This window comes from Microcaecilia unicolor, chromosome 3, assembly GCF_901765095.1.
Source record: "Microcaecilia unicolor chromosome 3, aMicUni1.1, whole genome shotgun sequence".
Classification (NCBI taxonomy): domain Eukaryota; kingdom Metazoa; phylum Chordata; class Amphibia; order Gymnophiona; family Siphonopidae; genus Microcaecilia; species Microcaecilia unicolor.
The window spans coordinates 330,946,622-330,965,648 of record NC_044033.1 but is presented as its reverse complement, the minus strand read 5'-3'; the positions used below and the strand labels follow the sequence as shown (position 1 = coordinate 330,965,648).

Below are 19,027 nucleotides of genomic sequence, written 5' to 3'. Positions count from 1 at the left end.
AAAGATCTACATACACACATGTACATATATGCAAATATCTGTAGAAACACACATGTACATATATGCAAATATCTGTAAAAACACACAAAGGTATATACGTATGCACATGCACAACATTATTATTCCACAATGCAGTGCATCAAGGACTACTGGAATAAGTAGGCCTACATGTATATAAAGGTTAGGGTAAGGCACTTGATATACTGCCTTTCTATGATGCAATCAAGGTGGTTTACATATTATATACAGGTATAAGCACACACACTCTATTATTTTGATGTCATTATTGTTACTAAGTAACAATATTAGCTGTTCTGACTTTAAACTGAAAAGGTGAGATATAATATTTTTAAAACATAACGGAGAGAATTCTCAATATATCAAAGTGTTCACTTATGTATCATTAATGTGAACTATTGGGAAAGTTCACAGATGAAATTATCAAAAGCTAACTGTGGCAAAAGCCCTCCAGTGAAGGAGGTTTCAGAGAGGAAGGGGTTATGACCTGAAATTTCTGCCCTTTGGTCCAAGGCATTCTGATGGAATAGAGAAATTCTACAGTTTTCATGGACTCTGGTTGCATCTTTTGGTGGTTCACCGAGGGCAGATATATTTACATTACATTATTATAGTCTTATATCCCACAGCTACCAACAAGTTCAGTGTGGGTAACAAAATGAATGTGAAGAATTCATCAGGAAACTCAAATACTGCATATAACAAGGATTATAACAAGTGAAAAAATCTAAAACAAAAACTGTTAAAAACCTGTAACAAATTTTCTAAAAAGAAAAGTTTTCAGCAGCTTTCTAAATAAGAATAGCCATACTGAGTCAGACCAATGGTCCATCTAGCCCAGTATCCTGCTTTCAACAGTGGCCAATTCAGGTCACAAGTACCTGGCAGAAACCCAATTAGTAGCAACATTCCATGCTATAAATCCCAGGGCAAGCATTGGCTTCCCCCAAGTCCATCTGAATAACAGTAACCAGTGTAATTGTAACAAAAGAGAAGTGATAGGCTCATACTTATCTACTGCAAACATCGTTCTTATAGCAGCATTTGCACCCTCTGTGATTTGGTCTTTAAAGCTTTAGTGCAACCAACGTATATTGAATTACAGTAATCCAACTGGGTAAGTATCAAAGATTGTACTAACCGATGAAATATTTCTATGTCAAAAAACTTACAGATAGCTCATAATTTCCTGAGGAGAAGAAACGAGTTTCTGACTACTTTAACAACTTGGGAAATGAAGGACAACTGAGAATCCACCTCAACATGCAGTATTCGGGAACAGAACCTAATTTAGCCAAAAAGCCATCTATTTCTATCCATACAAACTTTGTTTTTTCTTTAGCTTGAATGATTGGACCCAGGCTTCCACTGCTGACAAACAATGAAAAAATTTGTCTCATGATGAACATTACCCAGGGTAAAAGGTAAGATAACAGTAATGTCAAAAGCATAGATGAAAGGCAGCAGCTTAAGATTCTCTAAACGATTTGCTAATGGCTGCATTAAGAAGTTAAACAGCAAAGGTGAAAAGAGGGGAACCCTGGGACTCCAACAAACTGCATTCTATGAGTCAGATAATTCCCCATGCATTCTTACTTTATAAGATCTATTTAAAAAACCTTGAATCCATGAAAGAACAGCTCCTTGTATCCCAAATGAATCTAAGAGAGATAATAAAATTCCATGATCAACTAGGTCAAAAGCGCTGGACAGGTCAAACTGAACAAGATAGCTCTAGACTCTGACTCAGCAGCTTCTGACACAAGCTGATCAGGGAATTAACCATAGTCTCTGTACCAAAACCTTTGCAGAAGCCCGACTGAGATCAATGTAACAATTGGAATTTATCTAAATACAATTCTAAATTTTCTGTCACTCAACCTTCCATCACCTTGATAAGCAGTGGGATGGATGCCACTGGTCTATAGTTAGTTCTTGAACACTGCCTTTTGAATTCTTCAGATTAGGGGTAAGAACAATATCTCCTCTAATTGAAGGAAATGTGCCTAATTTAAACCGTTCATTTAGCCAATCAGTAAAAAACAAACAAACAAAAAAAACAATAAAAGTAAGACTAGGGTATTTCATTAGGTAAGAAGGACAAATATCCAGGGAAGAATAAGAGGCTTATATAGCTGGTTCATAATCCATTTCTTCTGCTATAATGCAGACTCCTATTTATCCCCTGGCTTTGCCACCACCATACCACTATTAAACATCCTTTCTGCTTTCTTGTATAGTTTTTGCTTCCAAGACCTCCACTGTGAGGCAGCTGATCACAATTTTTGTGAAGGAATGTTTAATGCGTATCTTACCCCATCTACAGCCTCATATTAAAGAAACAGGGCATGATGGCAGATAAACACCACATGAATATAGTCTGCCCATCCACATCTTCTCACCCTCAGTGATCCTCTGCGCTTGTCTTATTCTTTCTTGAATTCAAATACTGTCCTCATCTCTACTGGAGGCTATTCCTTTCCGAAATAAATAGTTTATTGCTACTGAATCTACCCAGTTTTGTCTGTATCCTATGACTCATTGCTCCATGAACAGGAGTCTCAAACTCCAGTCCTCAAAGGCTACAAAAAACAGTTGGGTTTTCAGGCTATTAATGATAAATATGTATATGAGAGGCATACCTACTGCCTGAATTTTATGCAGACCTCTCTCTTGCATATTCATTAGGGATATCCTGAAAACCTGACTGGTTTGCAGTCCTCAAGAACCCAAGTTTAAGAACCCTGTTCTAGAACGTTCTTTCTACTGAAAAATGTTTGCTTCTTGCCACTTCCACTTCCTTGAGCATAATAAGTTCACAGTTATAGGTCATAATATTGCACTGTTGCCTCTAGAAAAATTGCCACACCAAGAATACTCAAGCTGGGTAATTCTGCAGCCATGCCCAAACACACCTGAGTGATGTCTTCTAAGGGAAACTCTCTGCGAGTCAGGCTGGGGGAACCAATAGAAGTCTTCCTGATTGGTAATCGAGGTGATCGTGAAATCTCTTGGGCAGCTCGAGACAACTTTGGAGACTTCCTGGCTTCCATGTTAATTCTGTACAAAACATATCCTATAATTTAATTATAACAGCATGGAAACAATACTATCAAGAATGGAACAGAGGAATAATTCAAATCTCTGTATGGGCACTTGTGTTTTGAAGATTGTCTGAAACTATCTGAGAAACAATTTGTTCCAGTAAAAAGAATAAGCAAAAAAGCAGAAAGGTCTGTACAAAGGCCTGTGGACATGGTCCTGTCCCCAGAAACCCAATGTCTCCCCCACCCTACAACAACCTCCATACAAGCCTTTATTGGATGAACACTGGAGCCCACAACTGCAGTGATTGATAAACTGCCACTGACAAAATCAGTGCTTCTTGCTGATAAATACTTTACAACCAGGCAGTAAATTTCACATTTTTTTACAATCAAGATGCTACGTTGACTAGGAAATTTCACAAAGATGATGAGAGAGGATGTCCAATTATGACCCTTGATGTGCTATTTGGCTATTGGGCATTTCAGTTGAACCTCTAATAAAATTATTATGACAGGAAGGAAGAGCTAGGTACAGAGAATGAAAATACACATGACTGATCACTAATGAGAATATTAACATTGTTATTGGTATAGCTTTATAAGAGGTGGAGGACCAGGTTTTGTGGCAATGTGGAGAGATCCATGGGTGCTAGACGCTGTTCATGTTAGGAGAAAGACCATTTTGGTGGCAAGAGGTGGTGAACCAGACTTTGTGTTCAGATCACAGAACTGTGGAGAGAGCCATGGGTGCCAGATGCCTTTTGTGACACCGTTCATCCGTGCCCAGTACACCAATAAGAGCCTGCCTTGCCTGTGACGTGGCTGTAGGGCGTGCCCAAAAGGGTACGCCAGGCCCCTTGGAGAACTGATGGAGTGACAAGGGAGCTTTTGGATGGGCTTGTTTGGACATATTTAAGATCAGCCTGGATTCATGAGTTTAAATTTTTATATTCCTGTTTACTCTTGTTTTAACATGGTAAGGAAGGCAAAACCAAAGGGAGCTGCACCATCTTGTACTCCCTTTCAAGGTCCTATGGATAGACATTAACGTCAGGAACAAGGCAAGGTGTGCTACCTGTGGTAAGTATCTTCCAAGAGTATGCTTCTATGTATAAGTTCACCTCTCCCCCTAAAATTAGTACTTATTTAGTGGTTTCTATCACCCTTAAGGGGACAGTGAAGATGGAGGGTCTGCTGTGTCTCCAGACCCTTTGATTGAGAGTTGGTTGTTGCTGCCTAAACCTGTGGTGTTTCCTTCTATGGAGGCAATGGATGTTGTAGTAAGTTCTTCACAACATATTATTTTAAATGATATATGGACAGTGGTAACTAGGACTGAGGCTATTATTAAGGGGACTGTAGGCCAGTTATGCCTCTTTTCCCAGGACGTGGTTTCCAAATTGGAGGAGTTGGATTATAAACTTCATACTATTTATTTATTTGTTACATTTGTATCCCACATTTTCCCACCTATTTGCAGGCTCAATGTGGCTTTCATAGGGGCTCATTTTCAAAGGCTTACAAAGTTCCATAGGTTACTGTGTAACTTTGTAAGTCTAAGTGCTTTGAAAATACACCTAATAATACCGTAAAGGCATTCGCCAAGTCCAGTAGGGAACAGATACAATTAGATGTTAGGGTGGAATAGGGAAGATAAGATTCAGGCACGTAGGGTTAAAGAAAGGGAAGGTTTGATAATGTCCAATATGATCTTTGGTATTGATGTGTTGCAGAGTTGAGGCATTTATGTTGGGTCAGTCAGGTATGCCTTTCTGAACAGATGAGTCTTAGTGATTTTCTAAATTTTAGATGGTCGTAGATTGTTTTCACAGCTTGTGGAAGTGCATTCCATAGTCGTGTACTTATGTAGGAGAAGTTGGACACATGGGTTGTCTTGTATTTAAGTCCTTTGCAATTTGGGTAGTGGAGATTCAGGTAAGTCCGTGGTGAACTGGTTCTGTTTCTGGTTGGGAGATCAAGCAGGTCAATCATGTAACCTGGGATGTCACCGTAGATAATCTTGTGGACAAGGGTGCAGATTTTGAAGGCGATGCGTTCTCTGATCAGAAGCCAGTGCAGTTTTTCACGAAGTGGTGTGGCACTTTGGAATCGTGTTTTACCAAATATCAACCTGGCTGCTGTGTTTTGGGCTGTCTGGAGTTTCTTTGTGAGTTGATTCCATTGCAGTAGTCAACGTGGCTTAGTACCATTGATTGAATTAGTGGAATGTTTCCCTCGGGAAAAGAGGCACCAGAATTTGAAGGCTCAAGTTACGACTTAGCAGACAACTGGTACACTACTGATTAAGGTTAGCCTCTCCACTCACCTATGAGTGAAGAAGATTGAAAACTTGCTTCAAACCAGGAATTTCTGATTTTGGAATATTACACATATCACATTGCTTTCTGCTGAGATTCTGTTGTCTAGATACTTTAAGGAACTGTTTGCTATTAATAAGTCTGAGCATATAAAATTTTCTTCTTGTTATTATGTATCTAAGTGTTCTTGGGCTGAAGATGCAAATGAGGGAGCTTTCGACTCCTTTGAGGGAACAACATAAGAACACAAGAATAAACATACTGGGGGGTCAGATCGATGATCCATCTAGCCCAGTATTCTGCTTCCAGCAGTGGCCAATTCAGGTCACAAGTACCTGACAGAATCCCAAATAGTAGCAAGATTCATGCTACAAATCCCAGGAATAAGCAGTGGCATTCCTCATGTCTATCTTAATAGCAGTTTATGGATTTTTCCTCTAGGAACATCCAACACTAACTCCTGATACCTCAGAGAGAAAGTGAAGATACTGACCTGTAGCAGGTATTCTCCAAGGACAGCAGGCTAATTGTTCTCACATGTGGGTCGACGTCCGCGTCGGCCCAGGAAACGGCAAATTTTTGCAAGCAAAAAGGTAAAGTTTTGCCAGAGTCTTCTGGCGCACATGCTCGGACGACTTCCTGCCCGTCGTGCAAGCGTGCCCCTTCAGTTAAATCAAAAAGCATACAAATAAACTAATAACAACTCCAAAGGGGAGGTGGGCGGGTTTGTGAGATCAGCCTGTTGTCCTCGGAGAATACCTGCTACAGGTAAGTATCTTCGCTTTCTCCGAGGACAAGCAAGGCTGCTTGTTCTCAAATGTGGGGTATCCCTAGCAACCAGGCTCACTCAAAACAAAGAACATTGGTCAACTGGGTCTCGCAATGGCGAGGACATAACATAGATTGACCTGGAACCATAAACAACTAACTGAGAGTGCAGCCTGGAACAGAACAAAAATGGGTCTAGGGGGTGGAGTTGGATTCTAAACCCTGAACAGATTCTGCAACACTGACTGCCCAAACCGACTGTCGCATCAGGTATCCTGCAGAAGGCAGTAGTGAGTTGTGAATGTGTGAACTGATGACCACGTTGCAGCCTTGCAAATCTCTTCAATGGAAGCTGACTTCAAGTGAGCCACTGACACCGCCATGGCTCTAACATTATGAGCTGTAACATGGCCCTCAAGAGTCAGCCCAGCTTGGGCATAAGTGAAGGAAATGCAATCTGCTAGCCAATTGGAGATAGTGCGTTTTCTGACGGCGACTCCCCTCCTGTTGGGATCGAAAGAAACAAATAATTGGGCGGACTGTCTGAAGGGCTTCGTCCGCTCCACGTAAAAGGTCAATGCTCTCTTGCAGTCCAAGGTATGCAACCTGCTTTCGCCAGGGTGGGCATGAGGACAGGGAAAGAATGTTGGCAAGACAATTGACTGGTTCAGATGGAACTCTGACACCACCATCAGCAGAAACTTAGGGTGCGTGCGGAGGACTACTCAGTTGTGATGAAACTTGTTACAAGGTGCATGCACTACTAAGACCTGAAGCTCACTGACCCTACAAGCTGAAGTAACAGCCACCAAGAAAATGACCTTCCAGGTCAAGTACTTCAGATGGCAGGAATTCAGTGGCTCAAAAGGAGCTTTCATCAGCTGGGTGAGAACGACGTTGAGATCCCATGACACTGGTGGAGGTTTGACCGGGGACTTTGACAAAAGCAAACCTCTCAGGAAGCAAACAACTAAAGGCTGTCCAGAGACAGGCTTGCCCTCTACATGCCAATAATAAGCACTAATTGCACTGAGGTGAACCCTAACGGAGTTGTTCTTGAGACTAGACTCTGACAAGTATTGAAGGTATTCAAGCAGGGTCTGTGTAGGAAAAGAAAAATGATCTAGGGCCTTGCTGTCACACCAGACGACAAACCTCCTCCATTTGAAAGAGTAACACTTCTTCATGGAATCTTTCCTGGAAGCAAGCAAGACTCGGGAGACACCCTCTGAAAGACCCAAGGAGGCGAATTCTAAGCTTTCAATATCCAGGCTGTGAGAGCCAGAGACTGGAGGTTGGGATACAGAAGCGACCCCTCGTTCTGAGTGATGAGGGTTGGAAAACACTCCAATCTCCACGGTTCCTTGGAGGACAACTCCAGAAGAAGAGGGAACCAAATCTGACGGCCAGAAGGGAGCAATGAGAATCATGGTTCCGCAGTCTTGCTTGAGTTTCAGCAAAGTCTTCCCTACTAGAGGTATGGGAGGATACACATACAGAAAGCCTATTCCCCAATGTAGGAGAAAGGCATCTGACGCTAGTCTGTCGTGAGCTTGAAGCCTGGAACAGAACTGAGGGACCTTGTGATTGATTTGAGTGGCAAAAAGATCCACTGAGGGGGTGCCCCACTCTCGGAAGATCTTGCGGGCTATGCCCATGTTCAGAGACCACTTGTGAGGTTGCATTATCCTGATCGTCTGTCGGCCAGACTGTTGTTTACGTCTGCCAGATAAGTGGCTTGGACAAACATGCCGTGACGATGAGCCAAAAGCCACATCTGGACAGCTTCCTGACACAGAGGGCGAGATCGGTGCCCCCCTTGTTTGTTGGTGTAATACATGTCAACCTGATTGTCTGTTTGAATCAAGATGATTTGATTGGATAGCCGATCTCTGAAAGCCTTTAGAGTGTTCCAGATCGCTCGTAACTCCAGAAGGTTGATCTGAAGACCTTTTTCCTGAAAGGACCAGGCTCCTTGAGTGTGAAGCCCATCTACATGAGCTCCCCACCCCAGGAAGGATGCATCCATTCTCAGCACTTTTTGTGGCTGAGGAATTTGGAATGGACGTCCCAAGGTCAAACTGGATCGAATTGTCCACCAGTGAAGGGAATTGCAGAAGTCGGTGGACAGCTGGATCACATCCTCTAGATCCCCTGCAGCTTGATACCACTGGGAAGCTAGGGTCCACTGAGCTGATCTCATATGTAGACGTGCCATGGGAGTTACATGAACTGTGGAGGTCATGTGCCCCAGGAGTCTCAACATCTGCCGAGCTGTGATCTGTTGAGATTCTGAAACTATGGACACCAGGGACAGAAGGTTGTCTGCCCTTGCCCCGGGAAGATAAGTTCGAGCTGTCTTCGTGTTCAACACAGCTCCAATGAATTCCAACTTTTGAACTGGGATGAGATGGGACTTGGAGTAATTGATCACGAACCCCAGTAGCTCTAGCACCTGAATAGTCATTTGCATGGACTCCAGAGCACCTTCCTTCAAGGTGCTCTTCACTAGCCAATCATTGAGATAAGGGAACACATGCACTCCCAGTCTGCATAGCGATGTGTGACTACCGCTAGGCATTTTGTAAACACTCTGGGTGCAGGCGCCAGACCAAAGGGTAGTACACAGTACTGGAAGTGCTGCGTTCCCAGCCGAAATCAAAGATACCTCCTGTGAGCTGGAAGTATCGAGAAGTGTGTATAAGCATCCTTTAAATCCAGAGAGCATAGCCAATCGTTTTCCTGAATCATGGGAAGAAGGGTGCCCAGGGAAACCATCCTGAACTTTTCTTGGACAAGAAATTTGTTCAGGGCCCTTAGGTCTAGGATGGGGCGCATCCCCCCTGTCTTTTTCTGCACAAGGAAGTACCTGGAATAAAATCCCAGCCCTTCTTCCACTGGTGGAACGGCTTCGACCGCTTGGGCCTTTAGAAGGGCGGAGAGTACCTCTGCAAGTACCTGTTTGTCCTGGGAGCTGTAAGAATGAGCTCACGGTGGGCAATTTGGAGCTTTGGATTCCAGATTGAGGGTGTATCCTAACCGAACTATTTGAAGAACCCACCGGTCAGAGGTTATGAGAGGCCACCTTTGGTGAAAAAATATCAACCTCCCCCCCCCGACCGGCAAGTCGTCCAGTACGGACACTTTTACTGAGGCCCATTCCCTACGTTTGCTGAGGAGCAGCAGGAGCCTTAGACGCACACTGTTGATGAGAACGAGCGCTGGGGCTGAGCCTGGGCAGGCTGTCAAGAAGTAGGAGTGTACCTACACCTAGCATAGGAATAGGGAGCACTCTTCTTCCCTCCAAAAAACCTCCTAGATGAGGAGGTAGTAGCAGAAGACGCCCGACGGGAGACAGAATCCATAGCATCATTATGCTTCTTGATTTGATCAACCAGATCCTCTACTTTCTCACCAAAAAGGTTGTCCCCCCCCCCAGCAAGGAACATCTGCCATTTGCTGTTGGACCGAATGAGCCAGGTCAGAGACACGCAGCCATGAGAGTCTGCGCATCATTATACTTTGAGCAACAATCCTGGATGCTACATCAAAAGTGTCAAACGCAGCCCTGGACAGGAATTTTCGACACGCCTTCTGCTGCCTGACCACCTGGCGAAAAGGCTCGGCTTGCTCCGGAGGGAGTGCATCAACCAAGCTAGACAGTTGCCTCACCGAGTTCCGCAAGTGTTCGCTCATGAAGAGCTGTTATGATTGAATTTTGGCGGTGAGCATAGTGGCCTGATACGTCTTCCTCCCAAAAGAATCAAGAGACCTAGCTTCTCTGCCTGGGGGCGCCAAAGCATAGTCTCTAGTACTCCTGGCTCTCTTGAGGGTGGAGTCCACCACCATAGAATTGTGGGGTAACTGAGACCTCATCAATCCAGGTTCACTGTAGATCCGATACTGGGATTCAGCTTTCTTCGGGATCACGGTGCCAGACAGAGGGATCGCCCAGTTCCGCATAAGGACTTCCTTTAGTACCTTATGCAGAGGAACTGTTACAGCCTCATTAGGTGGAGAAGAAGAGTCCAGGACTTTGAGCATCTGAGCCCTGGGCTCATCCTCACCCTCCATAGGGAAGGGAATAGCCATAGCCATTTCCTGGACAAAAGAGGAAAAGGACAGACTCTCCGGTGGAGATAGTCTCCTCACTGGTGGAGGGGAAGGTTCAGAGGGAATCCCATAGGACTCATCAGAAGAAAAGTACCTGGGATCTTCCTCTGACTCCCACGAGTCAGATATCTGATATCTGAGAGGTCTTATCTGATATCTGTTCAGTATCAGATAAGACCTCTCTTAAGGTACTCCGAGACTGAGCCTGCTTCGATGCCGAAGAACGACGTCCTCGATGGCGAGAGGCCGACACTCACTCGGGCTGCGGCGAAGCTTCTTCCACCGCTGTCGAAGGGGAGTCGACCTGGGTGGCAGTCAATGCTGATGCCGTAGGCAGCACAGGGTCGGGGACCTCACTGCAGGAGAAGGGCCAGACACCGCTGCAGCACACAGTACAGAAGGCGCAAGCACCCCCAACACCAAAGCTGACTGATGTAGGAGTCCTTCCAGAAGTTCTGGAAACAAGGCCTGAATGCGTTCGTTGAGAGCCGCCATCGGAGAAGGCTGCAGGGCTGGTGGAGTAGGCGGTGTCAGAATCTGTCGAGGATCGGGAGCAGGTACTGGGCTGCTAGAAGACCGATGCATCGGCACCTCCTATATACAGGGGGAGCGGTCCTCTCGGCGCTGATGTTTCTTTGGTGCCGAATCCTTCGACGCCCCAGAGCTCCTGACACTGTGTGTCGGAGAACGATGACGGTGCTTCTTTGCCTTTGCTTGACGCTCCTCATTGAGACTCCTCGGTACCGATGAGAAGGACGTGGAATTCTCACGTCTCCTCGAGGCAGGGTCCGACAAAGGTCAGTCCCGGGGGGCCTGCATAACAGGAGGCCTTGAGGCAGGTGGAGATCCACTCGACGCCTCACTGCTCCCAGTGCGAGATGGTCTCTCAGATATTGCCTTAGCTCCCAAAATCGATGCTCCTCTCAATGTCGACACCCTCGGTACCGATGTCGACGTCAAGGGACCAGACCGAGCCTCAAATTCTTGTTGGGCTTCTCAAGACGCTTGGGTCCATTTCTTCATACAAAGACACAGACTACAAGCGGCTGGGCTATGATTGAGCTCAAAGCACTGAATACACCAGGTGTGGGTATTGGTACCTGAGATGGTCTGGTTGCACCGAGTACAACGTTTGAAGCCGCTGGGTGTCTTCAATGACATGGAAGGAAAAACGGCCTCGGCAAAATCAAAAGATGCGATGGTGCCTATTAAAAGAAAAAGGGGCACAAAAGAAAGGGAAAGCCGGCCGCGTCGAAAAAGAAAGTAAACTTAAAAAGGGGGCTAAACTAAGAGTTAGCTATGGAAGTTTTTTTTTTTTAAAAGGAAAAAATGAGACAAAAAAGAAAAAATGAAAAATAGAATTAAAGTTGTCAGACTCTTTTCCGGGCCTCACGAGGAGCACAGAAAAAAACCCTGTCACCTCGTTTGCGGACAAGAAAAAACTAAAGGGGCATGCTCGCATGACAGGCAGGAAGCTGTCCGCGCATGCACGGTGAGCGCTGTTTACGCGCACGAAAACTCTGGCAAAAATTTTTTTTGCTTGCAAAAATTTGCCGCTTCCTGGGCCGACGTGGACGTTGACCCACATGTGAGAACAAGCAGCTTTGCTTGTCCTTGGAGAAAAAATCTTCCCTGACTTCCATTTTTAACACTATCAACCTATAGTTTCCCCTGTTATCCCAAGAAGTTCCTATAAGTTTATTCCTAACACTAGGACATAAGTGGGAATCCCATTTATGCGGGTAACTCACAGAGCACTGCAAGATACGCTAACATACAAGATCTAGTCTTGGTTTGACAAATTTCCTAAAATGTTCCTCAGCTGTTATTCCTACACATGCTACTATCCTTGTCACGTTCAATACTAAGAATATAAATTATTGGTTCTGAAGTGTTATTTCAAAAAGAAAGGATTTGTTTTTTTGTGATCAGAAAACCAAAGTTTCCCCAGGTGTGGCTTGATCCACACAGCTTAGGAGGAAATTGTTTCTTGTACTATTAGTGGGTGATCTTTTTTTTAAGGTTCCCTGCAAATGTTTGGTATCCTGGCAGGCGAAACAGTTTGTGTTGTTTGGCCCATCACATTTGAAAGTATTTCTTTTAAATAAAAATACTTAATTACTTTTCCTACTTTTTTATAGGGGAGTATTTAGGGTTCCATGAAGATGGATGACATATACTGTATTGTGTGAGATTAGTTTTCTTGAATCTTACTTGGTTTCTATATCATTGTGTATCTTTGGATTTATCTCTTTTCTCCTCATGATGTGGATTATACTACCTGATTTCTATTTTTTTTTTGTTTTTTTAATTGATTTTGAATATGATGTAAATTCTTCTACTATATTCTTTTTTTTCTTTTTGGTCATGGATTTGAGATACCGACTTTCTGTAGTACAACCAGAGCGGTTTATATTTATTATATGGCGGTACTTTATCTGTCCCTAGTGGGCTCTATTATTATTGTTGGAACTGTAATTATTTCCAAATCTTTAAAAAATCTTAATAAAAAATATACAGTTGAGTTCCTCTTTTCAATAGAATATAACATTCCAAATTCCACATGACTACTGCTACTTGAAGAAAAGCAATAAATGAAAATAAATCTGTCACTTATCTGCTGTGAAAACGCTTTTCATGTTAAAGCACAGGGCATGAGGGAAAAGAGGTGGCACTTTGGAGAGCCTCAGAAAGGCACAATGGCATAACCATGCATACCACAGTGGTCTACAGACTTAAGAAAACAAAAAGAAGAAGAGAGAAACCCCTAAGAACGAAAGCACTGAGCAAAAATGAAAGTTAGGAAGGACCAACACAACTTCAACTCAAGGGTAAAAAGCAATTTTATTAGTCAGACGACACAGATCTGCATTTCAGCACAGGGGTGCTTGCCTCAGGAGTCAACAAATCAATGTCCTTGGTAATGCAGCACACAGGGACACTGACTTAGTTGCAATTAAATTGCAAGTTTCTGACTGATAAAACTGCTTTTTACCCTTGAGTTGGAATTGTCTTGGTCCTCCCCTACTTTCATTTTTGCTCTCTACAGACTTAAGACTTAGACTGAGGGACTACAAGGAGATCTAACCAAAAACACTCAAAATGTAGAAATAAAGGGAGAGATGCTGGTAGGATATTTCAACCTAGGGCAGGATTAAGGCATAGGCAAACTAAGCATGTGCCTAGTGACCAAAGATTTAGAGGGTCCTGTCACATTTGTTCATACAGGACAAGGTTGCTTCATCAACTGCTTATGACATCAGATAGCACCAGTCCTCCTCCTTCTTGTGTGTAGCAGGGGCGTATCTGCGTGGGGCCACAGGGGCCTGGGCCCCCGCAGATTTCGCCCTGGCCCCCCTCCCCGCCGTCAACCCTCCCCCGCTGCTTACTTTTGCTGGCGGGGTCCGACCCGCAATCTCCATATTTCGGCTTCCTCCGTCGCCATGTGCTTCCAGGAAGTAACGCTGCAGCGCTGATTCGTTGAATCTAGTTCGGGAACTAGATTCAACGAATCAGCGCTGCAGCGTTTCTTCCTGGAAGCACATGGCGACGGAGGAAGCCGAAATATGGAGATTGCGGGTCGGACCCCGCCAGCAAAAGTAAGCAGCGGGGGAGGGTTGACGGCGGGGAGGGGGTGGAGAGAGGCGGCGGCGGGGGGGGGGGGGAGGCAAAAATGTGCCCCCCCTCTCTGGCTCTGGCCCCCCCTACCGCCGGATTCCAGATACGCCCCTGGTGTGTAGTATTTCTTCTCAAAGCATTTGAAGGCCAGAATGCAGTTTTGAAATGTATTCCCCTGAGGCAGCCTACTTGGTGAAACAGGCTTCTGATTAAGTGCTGGCATAACTAAAGGTAAGTACTAACGTCTGGCATTTGTGTACACGTGATTTTTGAAGACATCTTTATATGGTATTTGCCTTATTAACTGGATTTTGGCATTATGAATTGAGTGTCTGGATATTTTTTTGCATGTTTACCCAAGAGTATTGTTTTGTGGGGCTTTTTGGCCAGTGATGGTGATTTTTCCTGGAGTTTTCATGCAATACAAACCCCAGGTTTCTTTGTGATTTTCACCAAGGCCTTTTTCTCTGCATTTGCTATATATTTCACGCACTATCTTTACACTGGGGGGGTGTGTTTTGTTGTTATTAGTTTGATTTTTCCATCCTCTTCCTCAGTATATTTTGTAGTCATTGTACATATTTTTAAATCCCCATATTAATGTCAAATAATTTGATGTGGTGGCCACTAGTGTTTAAATGTATTTCTACTGTAAGGGAGATGGTGTTAATCTTGAGAACATGATGGCACTAAAAAGTGAGATTAATCTGTCATAATAGCATACAGGAAGAAAATATAAATTAAAATGTAAAATATAAAAATTGTTTTAACATTAAAACCATTGTTTCAGTATTTTCAAAGAACTAAGCCTCCAAAAATCCTCACTGCTCTCTATTAAAATGAGAAACAGTTACATACTATAATGTAGATACATGCTGTACTCCAAAGGGCAAACAGGGGTGGAGTAAAGACAATGGTACTGATGTGCAGTTCAAAAACAGCTTTTATTAAAAGGACTCAACACGAACGTCGTGTTTCGGCTATAAAGCCTGTGTTAGGAGTCAAAAGCCTCAGGCTGATGTTATAGTTAGAGCAACTTCAGGCTAGGAAGTTAAAACAGAACAGCCACCAGAGCCAGCACTCAATACAGTGAATTGCAAGTAAAGAAAAATGGCACGTCATGTATAGTGATCCAAAATATTGGAGTCCTGCACAAGCGATTTAACCAGTCAGGAGTTTTTTCTGGCCGGTTTAATTGCTTTGAATATCAATCCCTTCATTTTTAATTGGGAAATTTTGGCTTGAATTTGGAAATGTCTCCAAAGTTAAACAATGTTTCAGCATAGTAGTATGTTCTTTGACAGAAGGAGAGATTTTAGGATGACCCCTTCCCGCACTCAGCAGAGGGCAAGGTTAGGGAATTTAGAGAGTTTTATGTTTTTCCCACTTTCACTCTTGTTCTATGATGGGACTGCAGGCTATGAGTTATGGGGGAAGAAGTTGTTCTTGAATGGCGTGAGCAACATTTCATCAGTATTAACTTTCAGCAAACCCTTCTATAATTCTGTGTTACAAAGCATTCTTGAAGCCATACACTTTAATGAGAAAGAGTGAGAGGAAAAGTACAGCAAGAAGCAGGTTACCTAGGCAGTTTAGTGGCAGGGAGCACAGGGAGAGGTAATATACCTGGGTAATTTGGGTGATTTGCTAGCTCGTGTTAACTTAGGAGATTTCTTTGCAGCCCAGTCATCACTCAGTTCGATGTCACTTGAATCTGAACAGTTACAGCTGTCAATCACTGTGGAGATCAAGCTACTCCCATAGATCTCATCTGTAAGATATAAAGCCCCCAACACATAAAATGAAGAAACATGAATGAAAACCTGAGCTAAACTAAAACCAGTACTACAAAGATAAATTGCTCTGATTTAAAATCATACAAGCAAATGGATCATAGTAAACCCAAAGCAAACCCACTGATGTTCTTTATTTCTAGTTATTTAAAAATTTCTATAAGATTTGTATGTTTGATCTTTATTTAATAAAAACTTCTTTATTAAAAAAAAAAAATTTTCTATACTGACTTAACAATCCAAATAGACCATTGAAAACCAAGTACAAAGCAAATACAAATACAATACATATACAAAATCATAACTCACAAAATGGGACAAAACCCACATAGAATTCTATATTGAGCCTGCAAATAGGTGGGAAAATGTGGGATGCAAATGCTACAAATAATAAACGATGCATCAACCTCCTATGGAAAAAGCCAAGCTTTCAGCTTCTTTCTAAACATCAGATATTTGTTTGAAGCAAATCATCAGGACTCGACAGATTTTTTTTTAAATCTAGGAGACAGCCCAAACACATAGGAACCAGCAGTTGAGACCTCTCTCGCTTTCCCTTCACCACTCCTCCAAAACTGTCCACTTTTAATTTTTTTTTTGAAGGGGAGGGTGGCAAAAGAAGGAGGGGTGGGAATCCCCTCCCAGCTCAGTAGTAGTTCTTTTAGAAACTGATTTACTAAGGCTGTTTTCCTCTTATGCGTCTGTATGCATCCTGCTCTGACAATGACACCGACTCTGACACCAATTATACCTCTCACCTTATTTTCAAATCCCCTTATACTCAATCTCCAATCTTCTCCTCTCCATCCTTTTTACCACATCCCTCCCAATCTCCTTCCATTTTACCTTTCCTATCCTATCCTTGTCTACCTTCCCTATTCCAATTCATATATTCTTGGGCATTGTTGCCACTGTGTTTATCACAGTTTATAATATTCCTCTTACATGTTCTTTGTAATGCTTTTTCTTTTACTATGTAAGCTGCATTGAGCCTGCTGTATGTGGGAAAGCGCGGGGTACAAATGTAATAAATAAATAAATAAATAAGTTCCTTATGGTATCTCTGCAAATCACTGGTAGATGCCAGCAGTTTCTGTTCTGAAATCAAGCTGCCAGCCCCGCCTTGATAGGTAAAGCAAGAGGTGATAGCCTCTTTGTTTCAGATGTCACCATAGCCTGGGTCCCCACCAGTCTCTCCTTCTTTCATATACTCCCCCCCAGCCTTTATCCAGGCTCTTTCTCTCATGGACCCCCTCACCTATCTTTCTCCGAGGACAAGCAGACCATTGTATTCTCACAACTGCGTGACATCATCCGATAGAACCCAGTGAAGATGCTGACTAGCGAGACTAACTGAGAACTTTCTAGTAGTGTCCCACTGCACATGCACTGGTGCCTTCCCACCTGCTGCAAGTGTGGGTCCCTCAGTCTTCTTTTTCCGTGGAGCAGGGAGGATGCGTCTTCGTGTTCTCCTCACAGTGCATTCATCTTTATCTTTCGCAGTGCCTTTCTGTGCAGGTATTTTTTATCCTTATTTGAAATATTTTTCATTTTTCTTTATTGTTTTCTATTTATTTTAATTTTATTATTATTTTTTTCTTTGGCTCTTCAGGTTTCCTTTATTTTTCGCTAGTTGCTAGGCCTGTTTAGGCTGGAGCATCAACCTTTATTTGAACACTGCCCCCTTTTCAGGTCACAATTGAGGAGTTTAATTTGGTCATGATTCTTTTTTCGATCTCCCAGAAGCCCCCCAGTATCTTCAAAAGGAGCGCCCAATGTAATCGGGTGATTTCTGTGACGGACCTGCACTCTTGGTACAACGAGTGCCTTAGGCCTGATCATGATCTTAACTTGCTCTCTCTGTTTAAAAATGAGGTTGAGGACACAGAGGGTGCAGCAGCTCCAACAGGAGAGACTTTTAGGCTCCTCAAAGGCTGGTACATCGTCACTGGCACTGGAAGCATCGACCTTGATGGTGCCAAGACTTCAGTATTCACTGGAGTACACCGACATCGAGAAGGTCTCTGCCTCTCTTGACAATGAGCATTGAGAGTAGGCCCCAGTACCAGTCAGCACTGGATCTGACTCCGAGGGCACGTATGGGTTCAACATCATCGGCACCGAAGGACCACGATGTTGAACATCTGGGGAAGCCCAAGAAGCACAAATATCAGTCCTCATTGAGGCATGGTGCTGGGAACACTGGAGCATTGGCATTGCTGGTACCTGAAAAGTGCCGGCACTGGGAGGAGTGCTCCCCCTTCTTGGGAGAGGTGTCGGGGTGCAAGTCTCCGGGCAGCCAGGTCCCTGCTAATGGTTTGGCACTGATGCCTTCTCAGGCTGCCTCTCTTCTGGCTCCCCCACCTTTGCTGATGCCTTCCTTCGATGAGCAGTTCTGAGCCATGCTCAGGGAGTTGCTGGTGCATATGCTGCAGCTGCAAACTGATAACGTATTGAGGGCACTTGCGCCAACAGTAGATCAGCCCCAGATTCTTCCCGAAGCTCCATCCAAGCCCGTGCAGAGATCCTCAATGCCGGCACTTTGAAGGGTGTTGATGTCAACATATACAGTACTGCTCTCAACATCGAAGGAGGAAGCCTCCATGGAGTCAGAGAGTAGGGCTGTATCTTGGCACTCTTCGGGGCATGGACGGGGTTCTACTGAAATGAGGAAGGCACAGACTCACTCAGCCTGTCTCATTCAAATGGGAATCCAGGTTGCAATGTTCTATGTAAACAAGCAGGGGGGTATTGGATCCTACCACTTGTGTCAGGAAGCACTGGGGATGTGGCAGTGGGCTCTCCTTTACAGAATGGTCCTCCAAGCCACATACCTATCAGGAAAGTCTGGTAGACAGACTGAGCAGGGTTTTGCAACCTGTGATTAGGCGGGAAGCGGGAAGTCACTTGGGTATCCTAGACCACTCCGGGATGACAGAGCCGAAAGGGCCCAAATCAAAAGTGCAGGGCCAGTGCGGGAAAGCAGCCGGTCTCCTTTACCATTGAGGACAATGAAGCTGAAGGACTACAAGTCCCAGCAGCCCTTGAGAGAGAAGCCTGGTAGGATGAGGAAGTGTTACCCCCACTACGAGTCCCAGAATCCTAGGATCTGGGAGGGCTGGATGAAAAGAATAGGAAACAGCTGGGAGAGGGGGATAATGATGATGGGAGGCAGCTGGTAAAGAGGGCTATAGAGGAGCCCATGGACTGGCAGTCTGGAGAAGGAGGACGAGGATTGGAGGAGACTTCAGAAGGAGAGTCCATGGACATTTCTGCCTTAGCTCAAGCTAAAGAAGGGCAAGTAAGAGGACTCCTGGCCACATGGTTTGATGACTTAATGAAAGAGGGAAAG

General features: G+C 44.1%; 1 protein-coding gene across 4 annotated transcripts in view; it reads right to left on the bottom strand.

The window, feature by feature from the left end:
- TULP4 (TUB like protein 4) overlaps positions 1-19,027 on the bottom strand; it is a 226,044-nt gene that overhangs the window by 46,212 nt on the left and 160,805 nt on the right. For all 4 annotated transcript variants that reach the window (XM_030198414.1, XM_030198412.1, XM_030198411.1 and 1 more), the window contains exons 10-11: positions 15,509-15,653; positions 2,934-3,078 (exon numbers count right to left, since the gene is read on the bottom strand). In XM_030198414.1, coding sequence (XP_030054274.1) covers positions 2,934-3,078; positions 15,509-15,653 — 290 coding nt within the window. The remainder of the gene's footprint in view (positions 1-2,933; positions 3,079-15,508; positions 15,654-19,027) is intronic.